The sequence below is a fragment of the Pomacea canaliculata genome, linkage group LG2 (assembly GCF_003073045.1).
Source record: "Pomacea canaliculata isolate SZHN2017 linkage group LG2, ASM307304v1, whole genome shotgun sequence".
Taxonomy (NCBI): Eukaryota; Metazoa; Mollusca; class Gastropoda; order Architaenioglossa; family Ampullariidae; genus Pomacea; species Pomacea canaliculata.
Window position 1 is genome coordinate 23,222,242 of NC_037591.1, and position 25,496 is coordinate 23,247,737.

The window sequence follows — 25,496 nt, forward strand, 5'->3', positions numbered from 1 at the left end:
ATCCTCTTTAGAGGGCAAGACAAATTACACTGCAGCCTTCACCTCTTTCATCCCTTAAACACAAAAAAAGAAACTCCAAATGATTCAAAGAAAAATCACATGACACACATAGTCAAGTTGTAGGTGTGTGTGTGTACATCTAAGTTTTATTTTCAAAAGTTTTGAGCACTGTTAACATTGAAAAAAAAAGTCTGTCTTTTTAATATTGTAGCAATGTGTGTAGACAATACTACCCGACCTAGGGCCGGATAACCAAAACTACAAAGCACCCAGCACAATCGTACCACACGCATGAACCACAGATACAAGATGCCACTTGCACTCACAGCAATAGACAGGTCTTGCTTGCGTGCTGGACTCTTTCTTGCACTCCTCATGTACACTACTCTGCAAAACTGTCTGGCAACAGTTTTGTTGTTTCACAGCTATGTACTTCCACAGAAGAAAAAAAAAAAAGCATGACCACAGACTGCCCATGTAATACCATAAAGCATTGCTCTCATAAGAAAACTTAAAAAAAAAAGGATCAAAAACTTAACCATCTTGTTAAACGATTCACACAGTTCTCCCTTGCCCCTTTGAAGAAGTTTAAAGTAACTATGACAACCAAATCACTGCATTCTTACTCCTCATTCCTACCCTCCCCGGCCCTGCCCCCTTCCCTCCCAAACCAATTAAGTCAACAGGCTAACAGAAAGGCATTTCTCTCACCTAATTCTTGCATTCCTTTCATGCTTAAAAGTGGAAATAGAATTTAGGAAAAAAGTACAGGTACTGAAAAGGGTAGATCTCACAACAAATACCAGTGCCTGTAATTAAAAAAAAACAAAAAACAAAAACAAACCTCCAATAGCTATAGTTCTTAAGTGAAAGTCTTTCCTATACAGATCAAAGCTAAAATATGAAGTGCTGAACATTTAACTCATTCAGTGTTGACATTCAATAATGGATCTAAAGGAAAAAAGGACACTTAACTCTCCACCCTTAAAATTTTTTTTTTTTAGTTATTCTCATACATACCAAGTCCTTTAAACAATAGCATTGGATCAAATATGTAGTAGCAGGTGATTGCCAATACAAAACATGCACACACCTACTCTCAAACTTTCTCCCCCCAACAAAATTACCTACCATCTGACAACAGCTGTCGTAAGTGCTCATCTTGGGGGGAGGGGGGGAGAGGAGAGGTCAACCCTGGTTACTGCTTTAAGATGGATAAAACGTGAATTCTAGCAATGATTCCTAACAGTAATTATATCAGGCAGCAAGATGCTGTCATAAAAATAGATGGGATCAATGATGCTACTGCAATGTGAAGAACCCAGTTTTGCTCAGTAGGTTCTGTTGTGGGTCACACAGTGAAGAACAAAATAATACACATCCAACTGAAATGTAACTAAAATATACAATCAGCAAATGTCCTATCAGCTGAAAAGTTGTACTGAGTGTGAAGGCTGAATGGTTTATGTATATATTATCACAGACTTGTGAAACTCCATAATAAAAAAGGAAATAGACATGTCTTGAACCTAACAGTATCAAACTGGAACGCCAGAGTTCGTTAACGTGACACTAGTTGTAAAAAGAACCAAGCATGGCAAAGACAGCCTCTACATTTAACTTTGAAAAAAAAACTCCAACCTAGGAGACTTTTGAATCCCCCCTCCCCACAAAAAATGAACCCATCCTCCAAAAAAACAAACAAACAAAAAACCCCAACAAAACAACAAATGGGCCCCATTCCTGTGCATCTCTCTAGCAAGAACAGATAAGCTAAGAAAAAGTAAACACAAGATTCAGCAGCCACCAAGGTATCCCCCTTCCCCCAGATATTCTTTAATCAAAGATGAATAAATGGTGCATCAACAGAAAATTCAACAGATGGTGCCACTCCAGCCTCCAAAAATAGCTGTGATCAAGAGTCAAGAACTTAGCAACTCCTTACCAAGCTGTAAGACCTATTAAGGCCAGCTGCTAACTTAGCATGAAACCATAATCAATCCATTATGTGTTTAATTGGCTTAACCTAGAAGCACTAATGGCATCTTAAAATCAAATCCCAACTCTATTGTCTCCAGCGAGTTGACATTTATCACTAAAACTTGGAAAGATCACAACTACAATTATGGTTATCCTCTTAGGAGACAATTATTATCTGTAAAGGCTTTCTGACACCATCCCTAGTCATGATGGAGGGGAAATGTAAATCCCTAAAACATTAATGACCTAACTTGTTTTCAACCAAAGGCACAGATTTTTGGTCTTTCGATAGTTTTTGGCATCTAATATGAAGATTGTTTTGGTCTTTAAAAATACTGCCATGTAAACGTACACAAAACTCAGTAGTTTCTTTGATTTAAATCTAAATCTTGAAAACTTAAATATTATTAACCTGGCTATTAACAAAGGTCACCCATTTTCAAAAAGCTCTGAGACTTACTTAACCTACTTCAAAGCAATAAACTACTTTAAAGTCACTAAAAAAAAAAAACCCCAAAATGATAATTCCTCTCACTGTTAAAGAATTTCTAATGAGATTCATGTTTTATGTGACAGAGAGGAGAAATCCTATGCCTGCAGAAAATTAGTCACAAATGATTAAAAAAAAAACAACAAAAAAAAAAAAAAAAAAACGTTGACAATAAAAAAGAGCAGACCAACATTTTACAATGTTGCCAGTGATGGGAACCAAAGAAATTTGATAGGAAGCTTCAAAACCTCATGTGTATGACACCATTAACATGTCTACTTAAATTACTCTGTGGGTACATGTGGTGTGCAATATGAGATGTACAATGATCAATTTAAAATTTGTCAAAATACATATTAAGTACAAAACTGTCCTTCACATAAGCCTTTTCTATCTTCTTATCACACATAAAAATACCCATAAATTTAAGAGGTGAAGAGGCACTATGGGCACTTTTATGAATGAAAAAAAAAAAAACAACAAAAAAAAACAACAACAAAAAAAAGTGAATTCTTGTGCAGCCCACACCAAGGCCAACTTGTCACAGGCTGTAAATGACCAAAGGGTCAACTATCAAGATAGGGAGTATGCTGCTCTCAAGAGACAGAATTCACAGATCACCTTTCTTTGCAATCAAAATTATGATTTCTGAAAACTTTTTCACAAAGTCAACAGTTTAAAAAACAGCTTTTTCAAAGCACATCTTACTTTAAACATGCGTGTAAACTATGAAAAGTTTTTCCTTCAACACGGCATGAAAATATCACTCAGACCTTTAGTCCACTGTATCCTACAAATGGTAGCTTGGATTCCTCAAGTCTAAAACTCCTTTAAAAGATTGATTTTTTCTCTCTTTGTCCCTGCCAGACTTGCATACAGAAACCAGAAAATCATGCCGTGGACACCTCTCAGTCTCTGGCATCAAGATTTTTGAAATCGTAGGCAAGTTGTACTTGATCCTTATCTGCTGATCACCTAAGACTCTGCCTTAAGCTAATACCCACTAGGAAGTACCACTATGACTGCAAGAGAAACTACAGCTCAATTAAAACTTCTAAAACCAAAGAACTGAAGAAAAAAAAAAGTTCCTGAAAAATACACTAAGCATGCCCACAAGATTTTTGCTTATGGGTTGAAGCAACTATTAAATGCAGAAAATCCTGTGCTGAATCTCACACCTATGTAGACATTGTAAATGAAGCTTCTCAGGAAGCCATGCTTACTTGTTCTGTGACAGCCATCTAAGTCAAGTTTCTTGGGGCATTCACAATATGTTGAGCAGCAATTGTTTTCAGCTTCACATACAAATGATACACATCTTAGCATGCCTCACATCAAAGAAGACAATGCTTCTGAATTTCTCCCTCAACCGAGTTCACTGTAACAGGAAATAAGACTGGACAAATGTTAACACATGGCAGTGTGAGGTTTTACAATCTATGTGAGAGACTCTAGGAGGCACATCAAGGCAATCTCATTGACACTGACAACAAGCAGCAAACATTTCCCACTGTATTGAGGTGTTAGCACTGAAGTGAGCACTGGTCATGGGCACAGTGGCATGTGGTAGCTGCATCACACTCACTGCCAAGATGCATGGTATTTCTTCACCCAAAAGCTATCTGGATACAGCAAATGCACAACATGGAATCTGAATAGGGAAGGAACCATCAAGTTCTACCAAAAAAAAAAGGGGGAAAAAAAAAGCTGCTGTCACCAACTTTCAAATACAGTTTTGAGAAAAGGGCTGAAAGGGAAAAATAAAATCAGTAGACTATGGCATTAGAAAAACAGGGTGTAAACATACAGGAGACAATTGCCTCTCTCTTGTTCTCTTGCTGCTGTTAACATGGTGAAAATACTTTCATTATGCAAACCATGCAAGAGAACCATATCACCCGAGTGCCCTGAAAGAGTTATTCTGCATTAATGATGCCATGATTGGTTTTGACCTATCTTCAACTACTATGTACCAATCCTTATTTGTCATAAGTACATCAGAAATATCGTTATACGAATTCTATATACAGTGGATTACAAACCCCTGCCAACTGGTAACTAAAATTGCTTAGATTCATTTTATTTACACCAATTAGTAAGGTTAAAACACAAATTCCCCCCCCCGCCATTTATCCAAAAGGAATTATTAACATCTCTATTCCAAAAATGCTCAGACCCATTGTCTTTTAACAAGGGAGATTGAAAACTGATTCACTATAGCTAATAAACATCACATTTGGTGCTCTCATTTTCTACAATGCTAGTGCAAATGATACAATTTGTCATGAGCTAAAGGTGGAAGGGGAAAAAAACCTCAACAAACAAAAACTGTGAACACTTTGACGCTGTTGCACACATTACATATACTTAAATAAGACTGGCAATGTTAGTCACCCATACCTAAAAGGCAACAGAAAAGTGTGCATGTTAAGATGCCAAGTACTACTGCCAATGGATTAGATGCGCTGGTGGGGGTATGGTTCATCAGTTGACTGTGCTAGGCGGTCATCACACAAATAGCCAAATCAAGATAAAGGTGCACGCTGGTGAAGGGCAAGTTTCAATGTATGCCAGTGAACAAGAGGACATAGTGATGATATCAACATAAAAACACGAATGAAATGCTGAAGAAATAATTCCATGTTTATCTGAAAGCATCTGAATGGAACTTTGTTCCCACATCACAACAGTGAGTAAACAGATAGCCTACATCTCCTAGTAATCTCACATCAGTAGACCAAGTGGAAGGTATATAAAAGTAGAAGAGAGATATGTTGCAGATGCTTAGAGAGATCATACATCCCAGCAATAGGTGTGCTGTGATGCAAATGATGGCCATCAACACTGCTGACAGACTCCATTAGTTTTGACAAGTATGGTTCCCCAATGTAGTACCTTGGTGAAAAAGAATGATTATGAGAAAATAAAGGTCGACACAATAACACTGACATTGGTTTTGCTGATATGAGATATTAGAATGGGGCAAGGATGGCCACTTCCAATGAAATAAAAAGGACTGTGTCTTGCATAAAGTGAAAATCTAAAGCTTGAACAAGAACCCAAATGAAAATATAGCTAAGTCCAATTACAAAGCATTTAAAACAAAAGACACACATTCTATCTGTATTGCACATTATTCTATTGACTTGGTAAAGGCCTCTAAACACTGCATATCTCTGGAGCTGACTTTGCATGGATACAACCACTGAACAATGAAGCCCAGACAACCTGAACAGGGTCATGTTGAGAAAACTGGATGGATACAATCATTGAACAACGAAGCCCAGACAACCAGAATAGGGTCATGTTGAGAGAAATGCCATTTCTTTTACTTTCCCTCCCACACACACTGTTGTCTACAGTTGGTGTTCCCCATTCTATTAGAGGCAGGAACTCCATTTCACTGTACACAAACTTAAACTACTACCAGTTAGCAGCCATGCTGCTGAGACACCTTTGTAATGCAGATAATGTCAGCTTATAAAAAATTAAATAGACCCTAATAATGATTTTTTCCCCCACTTTAAGTAAAAATATGTCTCTTTAACTTTTCCCCCAGATGTTAATTTGGGGGAAAGTTTCGATTTCCATATAACAGCAACTGCCCTGCACTTTCTTTGATTAGTCACCATGCAAAAGGGATGGTGATGACTGTAGCATTCAGTAACTTGCAAAGCTGAGTTAAATCATTTGTGTAGCCTGCATAATAGTGCAAACATGTCCTTTGTGATCATTTCCCCCACTCCCTTTCACCAGCTAAATGCCTATCACCAAAACAGTAAAGATTCTATGCTCCACGATTAAAAACAACAGGTGAAGCTGCTAGCAGCAACTAGCTGTTAGCATATATCACCCTTATGCACTCCAAAAGCTATACCCAGCCACAATGCTTCTTTAGCAACCATTCAAACAATTGTGGAGGTATGACTTGGTTACACACTTGTAACCCACTGCATGCATGACCAGGAGATGCACAGAGCAAGAGAGAGGCAGGAGACTGCTCGGACATGCTTCAAGCATTCCAACCATTGAAAACATCTGACAAACCAGAAACACAGAGTTCATGGCATATTACGTCACCAAGACAATAAGACGCTCTGCATTTTGTGAACATTTACAAATTATTTACATGGCATATGTGTGATATCTTCACAAGCAGCTATTTATTTTCACAACTCAATAATTAATCAATTACATGTGAGTCTCATTTCTCATCACTGCAGTGAACCTCACATTCCCTCCAGAAACAAAACTTATCACCTCATAAAATATCTCAATTATTTGTCTTATAGTATAGCCATTTTCCCCCAATTTTAAGCAAATTTTTCTAGGGATTAATTTTTGTCCTTTAATGGGGTGGGGGGCGGAGAGAGTTCACAATCTCCATCCCGAACACGGAATGTGTCACTGCTTCTCTCTCTTGCACAAAAACACACACACATGTGAACCTTAACTGTCTCACTTCGCAAATGTTTTTCTCTATTAAGAAACCCTTTATATTTAGTCTAGATGCAGGATCTCACAAGGATCTATTTTCTTTAAAAATACAGAGGAAAAAAGCCATCTCCTTGAAATTGAGTATAGAGTACACAATTCCCTTCTATAGTAATGAAACAATAGCTTTCTGAGAAATTATTACTTATTTATATTGTTAATCCTCAACTGTGACAGTCATCTCTGCAGCTCTCAAGCCATAATATTTTAGTCAAAACAGTCATTATTGTATGGACTACCTATTTAATAAAGTCATCGCGTACGTCAATATGCTCTTCATGATTCTTAAGTTTGAGCTCATGGCAGCCAGCAACAAAATTTTTGTCAAGAGTCCCGCAACTCAATCATCTTTAAATCTGAATTCATTGTTCCACAGCAATAACCATTCTGTTCCTTGTTGCAGTAACTTGAAAAAAATACAGGTGAAGAAGAAAACAGTTTTTTGTCAAAATGTTTTTAAGAAATCAGTACCCTCCATCCTTTATTTACTCTTTCTTGGTTAACATTATTCACAATTACTTGTCATGGCAAACACTTACTAACAGAGTTTTTCCCACTTCCTACTATTAATGCAGGCATCCCTTAAATGATGTTAGGCAACTTGATATTATAAACACCCTGATTAACCCCAATAAAAGGACTTAGTATTTTGAGTTTGATGTATTGTTTACTGCTACCAGTTTCTTTCTACTGCTGAAAATTTAACATACAAACATTTTAGAAAAACCACCTCAACCGCGTGTGGCCTGCCACATTACCTGTAACTTCCCCTTTCTTTTTATCACAGATTGCCAGAAGCTTCTTTGTCTCTCAGCCCTCTCACTCAAACTAGAAGATACAGCAAAGGGTGGCTGTTGTTTACTGATTAGAGAACATCATGATGACTGCACACACCCCAGTACTACAATGGTATTCACTAGCTGTGATTTAAAATTAAAAATGGGACCTCAATTCACAACTCCATTTACAGCCCACCAAATGATGCATGCTGATGTTTAAAGAATAACCTTTACAAGATAACTACCTCAATGAAGTGTGTAGTGCCAAGTCACTGGAAAGAGCACAGCCTTCAGAACAACAGTAAGTAATAAAATGTTTGTTTGGGAGGCAATGAGCACAATTGATTAATTTTATTCTCTCTGTGCTCGGTATGTGCATGCAAGTCTACCAGGAAATGCAAAGCACAGAACAATTTTGTCTCCTTTTATCAGAACAAAGAACTACCTTATGTCAAAAAGTTTCATTGCACCGTTCATGACCAGATAAAAGGGCAAAAAATAAATAAAACTCTTTCTCTCACATATCCACACACACATATGAAGATGTGCATATGTGCATGTGCTCATGCAAAGCTGCAAACACGCATAACACTTTAGCCCCTATCTTTTCTTCTCATCTAACCTACAAGTTCTCCTAACATTTTTCCCACCTGCACTGAGGGCCCAACAAAGATGTAAGATTACATGTCAAGTTGCTGTGGGTACAATACAATAACAGAGCTAAGCACTGCAGCAAATATGCTTGTTGCACTGAACATGTAACAGTCTTACATATAGACTGCATTTAAACATTTCAACAAGAACTGGCCTTTAAAAAAAAAGTAACAATACAATGTAATCTGTCTCATTAAAAAATAACCTAGATATCCCTTTCATTTTGGTCTTCTCAAAAGCAAATCTCTTCCTTATCTGGTGACATGATTTAGTAGCAAAGATAACACATGGATTTATACAAATCAGAAGGAGAAAAATTGCCATATAATGAGAAAAAGCTATTACTTCTGTAGTTAAATATTGAAATTCTTCTTCACAAGGTCACTGAAAAAATATCATTCACACTCCACTCAGTCCTAACAATCTGTCATTCGTATGTACCAGAAATAAGTGGAGTAACCTTGTCACATATTCTTCACACTGCTGTTAAGCCAGCTATCCCAACCAGTTCATTAGAGCAAATATAACACCAACAGATCAGAGCAACAAAGATTCAAGCACTCCACATAGTGAAAAATGTATGCACACATCTTCATTCACATAGTTCTGGACATTGGTACAGATACAGTCAGCGGACAAGAAATTTAGATCACAACAGCCAACTACGCACAGGCCAAGAGTCAGCTTGTGCTCGCAGAGGGAATTGGACTCTGACTCTGCGCCCACGCTAAGCTACAACTACAGTTTTTGTGTTGTAATGCACATATACTGAACTGGGACAGGCAAATCATGTACTGATATAAGTAGAAGTGAAACAACCGACCTTTGCTGACAGAGCCTCAGAAACATAAAAATAAGTTGAAAAAGGAGAACAAGGAGGGGAAAACCCCAAAGGAGCGGTAATGGTCCCCTTGAGGAAGTTAGACTTCCTGTATTGCAAGTTGGAAATGAGAACTGTGACAAAAAACAAAAAAACAAACAAAAAAAAACAAACAAAAAACAACCTCTCCACTCCCAAAGGAATCTGCTCTTTAAACTTAAAGCTCAACTGTCATTCTGTCTGCTTGCAGACTTTTAAGCAAAGGCAAGAGTTATCACAAAATAAAACACTCTAAAATAAGCTATCAATATGAAGTCAGAATTCACATTTTAAGATCAAAGAATCTGGGTTATTGAAACAAAAGGTGCCAAAACATAAAGGAAAATCATCAGTCTGTCATGCCATAGACTGCTCAAATGCACTAGGATACCTAACACAAATTCAGAATTGTTTGGGACATGAAGGAAAGAAAGAAGCAAACAAACCAAGAGCAGCCAGCTGAAACACTGGGTAAGGTCTCACCAGCAAAGGTCCCTGTTCCTTATCCTAGTCTTATACCCGGCACACAATAGATCGTCAAGCAGCACACCCATAGCACAAGTAACAGGAGATGGGTCGAAGTAACAACAAAAATATGCTTTCTGCATCCAATGAGTATGTAGGTACAAATGCCTACACATTGAAAAAACCCCCAAAGAACAACTCTGCGTGTCAGACAAGTCACCTCCTTCCCATCAACCCAAAGGAATAAAAACCAAAAAATCGCCACTCCCCCAACATTCGTCATTTATATGTTATAATTCTTTCACAAACAGTTGGGAGAATATTTATATGAATATACTTCAAATTCATTTCATGAAGATTGTAATACTCAACAACACATTCGCACATACAAAACCGACTAAGGAGTAATTATGTGTACACACTTACATGAAATATTTTTATACTTGAAACCACATTATCGTACACGCACACAGTATCAAAAGCCAAGGACCAAAGAAAAATACCAACCAAACAAAAATGTCAACAAATAGACACCAAGAGATACATAACAAGGTGAACGGGATGGTGAGAAGGCAAACAGAAATGTGGTATTGAAACATTGTGTCAACACCCAGCTAACACTTATGGTCAACTTTTAAAAAAATATATCAATAAATAAAATAAAAAACAAATTCTCAAAAACATGATAACATCACGAAGCTACAGGGACAAGCTGACAGCTGAGCTGGATGATGGTCAACAGGAAATAAGGATGACTCACAAATACTAGAACCAGGAATAAGGGGGAGGGGTGATGTTGAGGGATGAGGAAGAAGAGAAAAAAAAATGGGGGGGGGGGGGTGTTTGTCTTTAAGGAAAAAGAGGAAGGGGAGAAAAAGCCAACAAAGAAATTGTTCATTATTTAGAACAAGAGAAGAGCAATTAAGACCTAAAAGTAGGACAAAAAAAAAGTGTGCCAACCAGATTGCATCTGTCTCAAAGGGGAAGGAGACAGCAGATAAGGAGCAGGTAAGTGTGAAAATGTGTGCGTGTCCATGCATCCATCCAAGCAACACAAAAAGGATTCAACAACTAAAACCACATATTCAAGAACTGTTCATAGAGGGAAGATGGGAGACAGGACGCAGGACAAAATGTGTTGGGTCTACAGCTGTCCAAAGTGGTAAAAAGTATAGCAAAGTCATTCACAGGTCAGGTTACAGTGACACAAAACAGATCTGTAACTATGTACATAATCTATTTTTGTTGTTTTCATTCTTTTCATACAAATAATCACATTCATTACATCATAAGAGGCATGCCAGAGCCAGGGCAGTTCTCTGTCCATAAGAAAGAAACAGTTACGTTCATGCTGCCCCTTTACCACCCTCCACCTCTTGCTTTCGTCTCCCATTGAAATTTTTATGCTCTCAGAAACAGCTTTACATCTATTCCTTCTCCACTTTGTCTCAATTGCATTAGCAAAGCAACATGAAGATTCACCACTCACATCAGTAACTTGCTAGGGATTAAAGTCACAAAAAGCGAGAGCTGGTCAAGAAGGCAGAATCAGTTGCAGCTTCCACGGTCCTACCATATAAGTACCAACAGTGGTACCAGGGGAAAAAGTCATGAAGCAAGCGTTAGTCAGGAAAAGAAACTGGCATCTGTCCTTTGCAGTGGCAACTTAATGGGTCTGATGGATTCAGATTAACACTTTGCCACCTCTTTTAATACTTTCTAATCCACTCGTCAATACATATATATATGTGTATATATCTTCTACGCCAATCATTCCCATCTGTTTCTCCTTCTTTAGGATATCAAACTGCCTGGCAGAAGCAGCCACCAAATGAAAAACACGTTTAGATACGCATTGTGTGACTTGTGCGCTGGCTGACGCACTGCGTGCTAGTAAATTGCACCATACTTTAAACCAACAAAAAGATGGAAAAGGGCCAAGATCTGACAATGGACGAAAAGAAATTTAATCAATGATTCAATGCAAAAAAGGATATCCAGGTATGTCTTCATCAACCCGTTATTACAAAAAGTATTGTTGCCGCCGACCAGCAAATGTGAGAGCCAGATGGGACCAAAAACATCCGTGAATGAAAGGGTAACATATCAAACAGCATCATCCCACAATGCACACTACGCTGAATAGGTCGGCTCATGCCTGTTGATAGCATAAGACAATGCTCCCTCCCCATGTACCTTTTCCCTTCTTGGCTTGGCTGTCCTACTCTCCAAATGACAGCCACTGCACAAGCTTCTAATGTGCGAAAGGGATCATAACTTTATTTAGGTGCTACAAGAGATATGTCTGCTCATGCATCCGAGTGGTGACCTCCCTTTGTACACAACACGATGATTTCTGCCCCTTCATATACTGGCCTGCCCCCATGTCCCTCCCCAAATTGGATGCCCAAACAAATGATCTTGGATTCACAGCACCAAAAGGCGCCAGACCTCTGAAAGAACTTTCATTCTGAGGCAAATAACATTTCTTCTGCCTTGTGACATAAGAAGCCACTGTGATCTTCATTGCGCTCAGTTCCTCGAAGCATGAAGACACACATCACCCACACGCCAGCCACAGCATTGTTGCCATTAAGAGAGGAAAAAAAAAAAAAACCCACATATTCATGGTCTATTCCAGAAAGAGGAAGTAAAAAGAATGACAAAAAAAAAAAAAAGATAAAAAAAAAAATACAAGTTGTTTCCAATAGAGAGAGGCAGGGAGGGAAAAAGGGGAGAAAGAAAACATGGATCATACTCTGAACTTTCCACTCGCTTTCAACTTGGGATGGCACAGGGTGGTGTATGGCAATTCTTGCTCTCATCCTACTTAGTACAATTCAACACACCTGGCTGCTCCCACAATGCTGCCAAGACAACTCAGAACTCACAGGAAGAAGCACAAAGTGGATCTCAGCCTTTTCCCATACAAGAAAATCCTCAATAAAAAAATTACCAGGTCCTGATAACAGAAAAAACACTGGTCAGCATTATATTGACCAGCCCAGTGAGGTCTTCGCTGAAGAACAAAGGTAATATATCAATACGAAATTTACTTTTTCTCACATGATTTTAGTTAATTTTAAAAAACTATAAACATTTCATTGCACTAAGAAATAGTTTCTTACAAGTTTTCTTAATTAAAAGAAAAGGCTGTGCAAGAAAGAAGATGAAGAGGCAGCTGAGGATGGCACTGCAGATCAAAGTGTAAATGATCAAAAAGGTGCCTTCCCAAGTGAATCACTTCATTCTTGCTCAAGAACTGACAAAAACAATCACATCAGAAAAAAGGCAGGTGGAGGTTACAGGAAAGGAGCTGAAGAGGCAGAAATTTTCCTTTAACTACCACACACCTGCTGTAACATTGTGCTTTGGCAAAAACACTCAGTTTGTAGCATGCGCAAACTCCTCAGCTGTATGACTGTTCCTGCAATGTTTGATAGGATCCATGGGTTGGCAAAGGCATATAATTCCTGTAAGTACGGTAATTTATGTAGACCCACTCTAGGGATAGTACGTGACTGAATGCCTTAAGTGATCTATCAATCTTTATCTCACTGCACGTGTTTTAAAATTTGTCAGGTTTCTGAAACATGCTCCTAATTTAACATATCTAAACCTATCAAAGCAACGCCATTCATGAAGTTCCTTGCATGCATAAGCTGGATCTCGTCCTGGTGCAGGACCATATGCTGGTACCATGAATGCCGCTGCCCCCAACAGGCAATCTCAATGTAGTACTTCTAGTCCTTAAGAATGTTTTTTCCATAGTTTTATGGGGAGCATGGGAGTGCTAGTCCACAGACAACATCAAGATGGGAAGCCATCACCTGCCTTCTGCCCTTCCTCATGAATTTAAAAAAAAGAAGGACCAAGGGTTAAAAAAAAAAAAAAAAGATGTACAGAAAAATTAACTTATTCTTATCTGAAAAAGTGTGTAGACACTACATAACACTACTAAACCCTAGTGAGTTCTTCCTTCCTGCCATTTTTCACAAGGTACAGTTGTCAACCAGTCTTGTGCCATGTCTTTCTCAGCTTTTCTACCCCCTTCAAGTAGATCTTCTGGCTATAGTGTCCATGTATTTGTTTTCTTTTAATTTCACATTTCACCGACCACAACAGCAAATGCAATGACTGCTACTCCTCAGCTGCTTTGAGACCTTTGGTCAGAGATAAATATTCTCACAGGAGATAGCATCTGCCTCTTTTCACACTTTGGTGATGAAAAGTAACTGTCATTTTCACGATTGTTACATGGTGTCACAGACAACCCAAAGGAAATGATAGAAGACCAGAAGTGAGAACAGGAGATAGAAGCAGGCAAGTGAGAGGACAGATCCTGTGCAACTCAACGGATGTGGATGGTTGAGAAGGCTGACTGGCAGGCAGGCAGACGTGGGTGGGCAGATAGGCTGGCCTAGCACTCTAACAGCCAGGTGAAGAGAAGACTGAAAAAGCAACAGGCTCACTGGCACAGCCAAGTGCCATGTGGCAGCTTGCAGTGACGACAGACGGGCCACCCACACAGGGTGGGGAAGGGGGCGGGCCCGGCAGACATCAATCCAAAGTGAATGCATGTACGTGAGGGTCAAGGACACTTGTCACAAAGTTGACGATGAATTGCGGAGGAGATGTATGCTGCTGCTGCCATGGTGGGCGCCTCCATCTCACACCAGGTTGTACTCCTTCAGATTCAGCTGCAGGATGGTGTCTTTCACTGCCGCAAAGACGAAGCGAATATTTTCTGTGTCTGCAACAATCACAGTCTGTTAGTTTCTTTTTCTCACCTGTGCTGCAAAAAGTTTCCAAGCAAGAATAAGGGTAAAGTCATTTTTTTCTCAGCTCATTTTCTCATTGATCCTATATACAGTGTAATCAAAACCTTATTTATATCTTTAAAACCTATAAGAATTTTACAAGAATCTACTGCTCATTTTTGATATAGGCAGCATTCATAGGATTTTATTTCTTTAAAAACAAAATTCACAGCTGCAAGTATTTTCTTATAAGGCAGTCTGTTTAATGACTGTAATGGTCTTTCTCACCAGTATAATGTATGTGTTTTAAAATGTTCACTCACTTTAGTAAGTTTGCGTGTCAGTAAGCACTGCATTTGCAAGAACATTTTTAATGACTCTCTAACAGGTTTAAAGGAAGCTATCTTTGTCGTGATATTATATACATCTCAGTTCCAATGCACAATCAGTTGTGCTTCATAAGCATGCTTCTTTTTTTTTCTACATCCAGAAAGGAACATAAGCCAGTCAAAACACACTAAAATATTCTGTGCTTGATGGTCTTTTTTTTGGTGACCTTTTAAACCACAGGCTGTACTAATAAAAATAAGAACTCATCAGAAACTACCACACATTTCATAACAAGGTCACATATAGCAAAACTGGTTAAAAGTCTATACGATCTACAGTAGAAGGTTTAAAAAGATGTCTGCTTATATTTGTCATATTGTGTATAATAGTGTCTCCTATCTCCCTTGTCATTGCCAAAATACATCACAAAAATCACAGCCACTCACCTGTTGCACAGGTGAAGTGGGAGTAGATGATCTTGTCAGGGTCTGGGTTTAACTCCACAAACATCTTCAGGATGAACTCCCTGGCAGCGGTTGCATCTTTCTTGACACCTGATGAAACACATAGTTTAGACCAAGCAAAATCTTCCTGTTGATGCCTAAACTTTCTTTATTTACTGTTAAAGGCTTTAAAATTTTTGTCTCAAAGTAAATTTTTTAATAAGCAAAAGTCAATGTTTGTCTGCACCTAACCCTTTCCTAGTCAACAGGAAGAAATATTCCAGACCAGAAGCTGCAAAATAAATTACAGAAAAAAAAAAACCACCAAAGCAGATTACCACACAGATGTATTCATGCATTTGTATACAAAGAAACAGATGTGCAACATCCAATGGTCTAAATGATGAAAAAAAAATCCATAATAGGGTCTAAAATATCTGTTAATAAGATAATAAAAAATGCTTAAATATGTAAAAGCCAGTCAATGACAATAAAAGATGATCTATATATAATGAATCATAACCTTAAAAATTCGTTTACCAACCATCTAAATTGAGAAATAAAGACAAACCATCTAGGATGCAAATAATAGCCTAATATCATCTCACTAACCATCAAACTCTGGAAAGTAGTCTACTAGATGAGAGTGCATAATTTTCTCCTCCAGAAGATCCTTCTTGTTTAGGAAGAGAATAACAGAAGAGTTCTGGAACCAGGGATAGGTAATAATTGTTCGGAACAAGGCTTTGGACTCCTCCATGCGATTCTGTAAATCCCAATAAAAATTATTATTTTTACAGGGTATAGGGAGTATGAGACCAGAAACAGCATAATACAAAGAGAAAAAAAACCAACAGTATTGTGATTTGAAGGTGGAACATATAACTAAAGCACTAAATTATGAAACAAGTCCAGCTTAAAAAAAAACAACAACGTGCACACAGCCTATAACAGCTGTAATGTCACTTGGCAAACATTTGGCCATGAATGCATCCACAATGCCACCTAAACATATACCTTACAGCAAATAAATAAATTTAATGTTCTTTAGCTCAATTGTTGCATTAGACAAATATCTAATTGGACACATCCTAGATTAGATTTAACTAAAAATTTTGATTCATAATAGCTAGGCATATGACAACTACCACCTTATTAACAGAGCTGGAATTACTTCTGCTTCTAACATAATGTGCAGGCAGACTTTTCTTTCATTAAAAAGTCATCTATTAAAAAAACCAAACTACAATGGATAAAACATTTAAGAACTTTCACTATCCTCATTTCACGCAAATCTTTGCTATAAGTCAATTAAAAGCAACTTTAAGGATAGCCATAGCCATGGTGTATATTTATAAAACAACATTACAAAATCTGAAAAAAAAAATGTGAGTGGGGTAAGGGTGCTCACCTCATTGTCAGACTCAACCAATACTTGATCATATTCACTTAAGGCGACTAGAAACATAATGGATGTAACATTCTCAAAACAATGAATCCATTTCCTACGTTCAGATCGCTGCCCTCCCACATCCACCATCCTGAAAAAAAGTAAACACTGTTTTTCACATGTTGCATGCTTAAGTATTTCAAAACATATCATTAAAAAATAGAATACAATCTTAAAATATTTTTTAAAGCATTAGTTATTATATGCATAAATTACATGACATTATGGAGTCAACATGGTTAAGGGAAAATATATGGCACTAATTTACAAAATGGACTGCAAGGGATCTCACCTAAATATGATGCTGTCCAGGTCAAAAGGGTATTCTATGATACCAGTTGTTGGAACTCTGACACGTAAAATATCTTGTAATGTTGGCAGGTAGTCAGTGGTGGCAATCCGATCCACACTGTCTAGGTAACTGAGAGACAAAAGAGAGATGAAAGTCTATCAGGTTTTCAAAATCCAGTCACCATCCTTCCATATTTAAATGAATTGTGATTGTACAGGGCCTGGCGGGCGTGACAGGTATAAGTGTGTGGTGGTGGTGTTGATGTTGTGCTATGTAGTTCTTGATTACTTCCTTACAGAGCTGCTTTCTAATCACCATAAGTTAAGTTCTTCCATGCCAATATGTGCATGCTGTCTTCAGTCCAGTACAAAAACCTTTGCCACATTTTTAATTTTTTATATGAAACCATGAATTCTTCTCAAAGATTTATTCACCCACTGCTTGTTGCAATTCATTTATACAACTGCGAAGACTCTTCAGGCATTATATATCATGCTATCGTCCCCATCACTACAAAAAGGCACATGCACTTTATCTAAGAGTTTCCAACAGTTTTAAAGCTATTAAAATACATGCTTTCCAAACTTCAATATAAGCAATACCTTAAGTCTGCAAAAACTTCTCTCGCAATTTTGCAGCACAAGAAAGTAAAAAAGGCAACAAGCAAGCAAGAATTTCTAAATAAAGTAAACTCATGCAGGCTAAAACATAGCCATGCACTTTCCAGAAGTCCTATTACTGAATGAGATGTGCCATCATGGGATAAGACGTCCAAGAGTTTAATACTTAATGACCACCCAGCATACTAAATCAAATCCTTTGATAATTCAAATAATTTTCCCTGCATGAACAGGTCAGATCCCCTCCAAAAGAAAATCCACGCTACCATCTGTAAAATCTATATTCACAAACTCTTTTCAGTTTCATAGTGCATATGCCTTAACATTGTAAGAGAAAAGTTCCAATTTACCATAGGTTACAAGAATAGTATGAGAGTGACAACATTCGTTTATATAAAGTTACAAAAAAGATCTGCTATTCTCTGTCTAGAACTAGAGTTAACTCACTATTTGGCAGAGTCTGTAAGCTGGTACTCTCGACGACGGTCATAACACTCCTGTATGCCTGGGTCCTCCCACAATGTGCGAATAGCATCCACATACTGTCTTTCAAATGTGGTCACAGTTTCATAGTCCACCTGTCGAATCATGTTCCCGTTTTCCTGCAAATAATATATCATATTGGATAGAGGATAGATTTTGCTTTGGCCCTTGGGAGTATTTAAAAAAAAAAAAACAACTGCAGCAGACTGTCTTATTTGCATGAAACCCATGGGCAAAATATTCAGCTGTTTTGATGACAAAGTTGAAGATTATTGTTTTTTGTAAGGAAATTTGTAATGAATGTATAAAGCACAAGTAAAAACAAATTCCATCATAAGATTTAGAACATCTTTTGTCAGAACAGCTAGTCATCTTACTGGTTCTCTGTTAAAAACTTGACACAATTGCCCTGGCTAATGACTATATTTGACATGCACAGTCTTTGATCATTACCTGCTGATGGCATGGTCAGAATAACAGTAAATGACAGTAAATATGATAAGTACAATATGTTCAGCCTAGGAAAAATTCTTATATACACAGTTCCAAATGTGAAATATTCTTGTACACAGAAGATGATGTAAACAGCAGCTAAGAATGACTGCAGCAGATCATACAGGCTTACCATGATCTGATCACCAAAGTCTGACTTAACAAATAAAACCAGGACTGTACATACAAGGACTAATATCATTAGACCATCATAGTTATCAGCAAGAAGAAATATTGACAATAAACTTTACAGTACTCGTCAAAACCTATAAAAACTACAACATTAAAGTCTAAGCTGAACTGTGATGAAAGGATTTTCTGAACTATGGGCACTGATCAAACATGTCTGTCTTTAAACAATCTCTTCATAAATGCAGGGCAAACAAATAGTGCTCTGTCAAGTATACTGATCAATCTGTCTGAAACTGCATGAAACACTATTCAAAGCAATAGTTAAGAGTCTGTTAATGCATTCTATAAAGTTCCAATACCCAAGGTGCTGTGTTTTTCCCTAGGAGCTGAATTGCCTCTTGACCCCTTAGAACATGGGTGGGGAACCTTTTTCTCTCTAAAGGCCATTTGGATATTTATAACATCATTCACAGGCTGTGCAAAATTATCAACTGAAAAATTAGCCTGCTTCATTAGGTCAAGCCATAGTTTTTGACACAGAGTGTTAACACTTTTGCAACTTGTGCACTGTCTGCATAGCACCAACTGTCCTCTGAGTAGCACAATACAGCACACAGGTAGGCACAGAGAAGCATGTTTCTGTTCTGTCAAGCATTCATACGTGTCCTGTTTATGTCATAATGGACGGTTCTTGGTTGTCCTTCAAATTTTGCATTATTATGAATAACTTTATACAAATTTTTGTTGCTATGAAAAATGTTCCTAGATTTACTGAATTTAGAGTCCCACATACAGCTGCCTTGGCTAGAGCAGACCAAATGATTTTGTGGGCCGTATCAGGCCTGCATGCTGGATGTTCCCCATCCCTGCCTAGAAAGGCGAGGCACAGGTGGGAGAGGAGACAGGCAAAACCCCCACAAAACTAAGAGAAGTGGTCTCTAACACTTCACTCCTTAAATGTGTACATCTAATACCAAGTCACATTTGACTTTCACATTATTTTACCTATCTGTACCGCTTGGTGTTTGACAGGACACTGTTTCTTGGCAATCAGAACAAACATTTTCAGCTGCTGACCAATGCTTGAGGATGTGACAGCATTTTGCAAACAGTAGCCTTATCAGCACGTTAAGTGTAGGGGTATAGTATGGAGACCCATAAGCAAAGATTTAAAATAAAATTAATAAAAACCCCATTCTATCTGACCAACTTAATGATATGCACGAGCAATAATGAAATACTGTCAAGTTGTTGGCCAGAAAGTGTTTTTAAATGCTCTACTTTCATGTTATGAAAACTATTTGAGACCGTAATCCCATTTACATCTGCGCTAAAGAAAATAAGCTATAAGAGTAATACAATGTTTACATGACACATTTAATCAAAAAATATTTTAAAAAGTCTTTGCAAAGTAGGACTATAAATGTCATTACACTTGCCTAACATCCACTACCAATAGTCAAAAGTAACTGCATCTTTGCAGATTTGCTTTCTTAAAAGGCTCCTCTATCATAAACCTCTTCATTATAAATGCATGAAGGACTGTACTCACTCTGTTTGAAGGGTTGTGATAGGGGATGTTGAGTGTATCCATTGCACGAATCATAGCATGCATGGCCATGAAGATGTTTTGGTAGACTATTTTGATAAAGCTGCGTTTGTCATCATCTGAGTAGCCAGAGCCATGGATGATGCGCATCTGTTTGATGAATGTGCTCTTGCCCGATTCTCCAGTCCCTGAGAACAAAGACAAAGCACTTTGTCACACATCTGGTTTCAGATATACTGAATGTTCTATCCATCCCTAAAAGCAGTACATAAGAAAGTACACACAAACTTGCTGTGTTTAATATTCAGCACAAATATTAACATGCATTGTTAGTTAAAAGTCTATTGTTCACATTCATTCTAAACAATGATTAATAATTCTCTGACCATAAAACAAGTGAACATTATAATACTGATGTAAATGAAGTAGTATCCAAATTATCTTTTTAGAAGCAGATCACAGAATCCTTAATTCATTTAAAGACTATCTGCATGTTCTTTTAACCAAATCAGACAAAAGAATTAAAAAAAAATTGAAATCTTTTACTATTATTCATCACTTGAATTACCGAACACACAATTCCTTTAAATTATCACCTTTAAGTTATAAAGTACACAGCAGTTAACATTAAATCCAAAATTCAATGACTGTGATATCACATTTGTATTTTCAATCCCAACCACTGGACATGCCCAAATCTTGATTCTAATCAAATCTAATCCATTTATAAAATTAAATCTAAAAATTTGAGTACAAGTCTAGACTCAACTATCTCCCTGTTCTGGTTAAACTTTTGATTACAATGATCTTTTTTTCCCACATCATAATAGTTTTAGCTGCTCGTTACTTCTTTAACTATGAGTAAAATGCTCTTCACCCCATCTTACCAAAGATAAAGTGTAAACTGGAACTTCTCAGCAACTCATGAACTGGCAATAAGCTTACCCATAAATTTTAGTATTTCAATTGATTCCCTATCTGGATTAAGCAAAAGCAAGTGCACGTTATCCAGTGGGTAACCACAGCGATCATATTAGTTAGAAATGGGATGGTGGTGTTGGGTATGCTTAATTCTGAATCAGATTATTGTTTTGATGCATCTGGGCCTCACAGTAATTACATGTAAAGCAAAAAAGGTAGCATAAGAAAAGTGTCAGGTTCTATCTTTCAAAACTTATATGCTATTCCCTTGATACAGTGAACCATTTACAGTTCTGCTCTGTTCTTTATTATTGGATATGTAAAGTGCAATACTTAAGAGACAAAACACTTGAACGATCTATGAAGCAAGTCTTCACTACTGGTGTAATAAGGCTTCATATCTGGCATGCTCTACATAAAGAGACACTTTAAGCAAAGACCTATAAGAGCAAGGCCAGATATATATATATACAACGAAATCATCACATTAAAATGGGCATCTTTTCTGCTTCCCATTTTGAAAAAAATTAATAAAAATCTATTCTTATTATCACAGAAACAGATAAAGTAGTCCTAGGTAGAGATCTGCATCATGCAAGCTAAATGCCTTGAAACTTATGTTTGCAATGAAGCGTACTTAAGGAAAACCGACATCTAAAAATTGGAAAAACAGGTGTTGCTTTGCTTCATGTAGAAGGAAAGTTCAAGATATATTTTTAAACTAATCAATAAAAACACAAACCAGATGAGTAATATCCTTCCTACAAATACTTCAATTTATTTACATTTAACGATCAACTGCATTTTTAAACAACAACAAAACTGCTCATCCAATAATATAATCGTAAGCCTATATCATGTCATGAATTCTTAGATGAATTTTACCAATAACAGAGTACATCCATGCTGACCTCATAACTACTTTTTGAAATTTTTCATAAAGATCATTGACTCACACTCCATAAAAAAATTTAAGTTTTTAATGAACATTTGCTAAGCACAGTTCAATAAAATGTCACTTTTTCAGATTAATGCAAGCTGCTTAGCTGAAATCGCTTATTAATCTCAGTATTACAGCATTACAGAACACCTAAAAAAAGATAAACATAAAAATACTGCATGTGCTTAGTGAAAAGTATTCTATGACGGATTAATTTGAAAACTTGTGCTGCGTCTGCTTGTAGTGAAGAATGCTCTTCGATCATATGCAGTACATTGAGAGTCACCATTCAATCGTCTCACCCGTAAGAATACAGGTGTGTAAGAAAATCAAAAAAAACTGTGCAGGGTTCAATATAAACGCTAACACGATTGTTGCATACTTTGAAATTACGCAAAACATGCACCCATGCCATACATGTGGCCTACTTCGATTAACACTTTCACTCGTATCAGAACAATAGATCGCCGTAAATGAATTATGCATTCACCCAACATCACCGCTGAGAGCATCCAAAATGGCGGCTATACTGAAATGGCTGCTTCAAAAATGTTATGCAGAAAGCTTTTTCGCCCATGCTCAAAAGCTGATATTGAAGAGATATTCAAGGAATAATTCAACGCAGTAGCACAATATGAACCCAACTCGATATTCGATAAATTAAATAAAGTGAAAAATGACCCATATAATGTCTGATTCTCGAAGCAAATGAGCTTTTGTTTTGATAGAACCAGAGGCTACGATGTCTTTTCCGACTACTATTAAACACAATATGCAAAGACGAGAGCAAGAAATAAATGCACAACTTACCTAAAAGCAGTAGCTTCAATTCTCTGCGTGCATCTCTTTTGTCTTTCTTCAACTGCCGCTCAATCTCCTGATTTATTCGCTTCTGTTCCTTCAGTTCCTCTGTAAGGCAGCACGCCATTTTGAAGCTGTGATATCTGCGGCCAGATTAGTGCGGCGAATTTCTTAATTCGCTGTCCTTGCGCGTCGTCCTCTCCTCCCTCTTTCTGCTCCCTAGTCCAACCGACAAAACGGGTGGGGAGCTAATGTCCAAATTACAGCGATAGTTCGCCGCTGACTGTCAAAGATCCCCAACCATTGAGGTGCCAAATGGAGTCAACAGAAATTTCCTTGGGTGTGGTGTGGAGGGCGTGTGTCTGATTAATGGAACAGACGAGCGTTAAGGGAAAATCTTTCGCTGCAAATAAACATGGAAATGATTAAACGTAAGAATTTTCAAAGCTTTCATCACAAACAATGTCTGCCCCGCTAAATGTGCGCACTAGAATGGCCCTAATGACCATTGCATCCTACGTGTTATGGTGCATCCGCTAAATGTAACAGCCTGAATGAAGCTATTATGGGATGGAAGTTTAGTTTGAGGCTGCATGTTGCATATGTAATGAGCCGGTTTTGCTCGGCCAGCACTGCGCTAGCTGCCAGTGCAGTAACAGAAGAGGCTTAGGGAGAGAAAAAAAAATATCAATAAATTCGAGGCTGCTATGCCACAATTGTCATGACTAGCGACAGCCACCGATAACTAGAAAAAAAGGGGAAAATTTGAAAAGCTACCCGTATACATCGAGAGGATCATGGGGGTGGTTGTGGGTGGTTGTGCATGTATCTCTCGGTCATTTCATTTTGTGCATTTAATGATTTGTGGAAACATTAGGTCACCTGAGTTTTGGAAAGGGCGTAATAATATTTTTTGTTTTATGTTTATTAGGCTATATTCACCAAGCGCTACTATCCTATGGAGCTTTGGCTGTGATGCGTGACGGGCGTGTACATCGCCAGTAGGAGCGTCAAAGGGACGAAACCACGATCGTGCGACTTGATCAGCGAATATGGAAGGTGCCGCAGTGGGGTTTTTTTTTCTTTAAAAATAAACAAAACAAATATTTTATTGTGCATGCTTTACATGCATTTATGCAAATCTCACTGGCACTGATATTACGTGTTTATTTATTAGTACTGTGCTGTCTTTGATAAAAACAATTGGAATTTGTTCTGTCAATCAGGTGACAGGTTAGTTTATTAGAAATATTTACGCGCGCACATACACACATACACAATTAAGCTATCTGGACAAGAGACGCACGAATGGAAATAGTAACGAATATTGCAGCTCAGCCAATGTTGTCCTCTTACCTGAAAAACCTGCGCCCGACAGGAAGATAAAATACATGTAAATGACAATTTAGAATGAAAGTTTAACCCTTTGAATGGTACAGCATGGCCAGCATGCCTGCCTGATATATATATGACACGAAATATGTTTTTGCAGGGTTAGGGTAAGAAGTAAAAGAGGTAAGGCCTTGATCACTCGATCGTGGAAGTAGTTTTGAGGGTTTTCTCTCAGTTTTAAATTAACAATAATTTTCATAGAGTAATCGAACAGTTTTAGAATCCCAGGCGATTACTGCTTGTTACTAAAAGGTTGTAACTTTTTCAGGGAGTGTTAGAGATTCCCCTCCCCCTTTCTCAGGGCCAACATTTTTGTGACACGTATCTCCTCTCCCTCGTTGTCATACTTTCCAGTTCTCTATGGAGTCAGGTGTCCATTCCCGACAACTGAGTCGATTGTGGGAAATTCGCTGCGCCACACGGGAATCGAACCGGTGTTCTTAACCCTAGGCTACCCTCTTCTAAAAGACTGAGGAGCTTATGGTTCAAAGTTCAAACAAACAAAAGTGTTATATTTCACGCTTTAATAAAAGATTGAAAACAAATTTATAAACCCTGTCGAACTTCTACATGCATTAGCAGATGGGCAAACGGACAAAGGATGGACAACTGACGGACTTATACGGAGGCGACGGACGAGAATCGGGATAGTTAAAGACAATGAAAAATATGGGGGAAAATTAAATTAAGAAATTTTGCATTTGAAATGATATTTTCATCTTTAACTTATTCAGTCTCACACCATGGTTATGACATTAATATATTCGGCATCTGATCCCCTTTATCTTTCTCTTTCCGATTCTTTGCACTACAAAATATCTACGTACAGATTGTTGTCTTTCTATTATTGTGTGTGTATATATATAGCAAACTTTTTTTTAACGCACATGGCATACTTTCAAGTTTTAATGAAACGGTATAGCATGACTTCGGTACGATTATGTTGACACATACTGAGACATACTGTTTCATAGGTAAATTTTGTCAAACATTACCTTTTTTTTTTGTCACAAATTCAACCAAGAAGTGCGTTTTTACAGTTCCTATTGTTAAAAAAATTGTTTAAAGCTTTCCAATAGTTGTGTAAGTGTTTTTGCCTCACCCATGGTGACAAGTATATGAACCGGAACTGTCTTCACAGACAACACTATCATGCACCTAGGGGGAAAA

General features: G+C 37.6%; 1 protein-coding gene across 1 annotated transcript; it reads right to left on the reverse strand.

Moving 5' to 3' along the window:
- Positions 1–80: 80 nt before the first annotated feature.
- Positions 81–24,106, reverse strand: LOC112558176 (guanine nucleotide-binding protein G(q) subunit alpha). Its single transcript, XM_025228468.1, has 8 exons — positions 22,944–24,106; positions 20,276–20,460; positions 18,064–18,218; positions 16,997–17,125; positions 16,666–16,795; positions 15,867–16,020; positions 15,258–15,365; positions 81–14,474 (listed from the first exon to the last, which is right to left on the reverse strand). The coding sequence occupies exons 1-8, from the start codon at positions 23,059–23,061 to the stop codon at positions 14,392–14,394; spliced, it is 1,062 nt and encodes a 353-aa protein (XP_025084253.1). The 5' UTR covers positions 23,062–24,106; the 3' UTR covers positions 81–14,391.
- Positions 24,107–25,496: the final 1,390 nt, after the last annotated feature.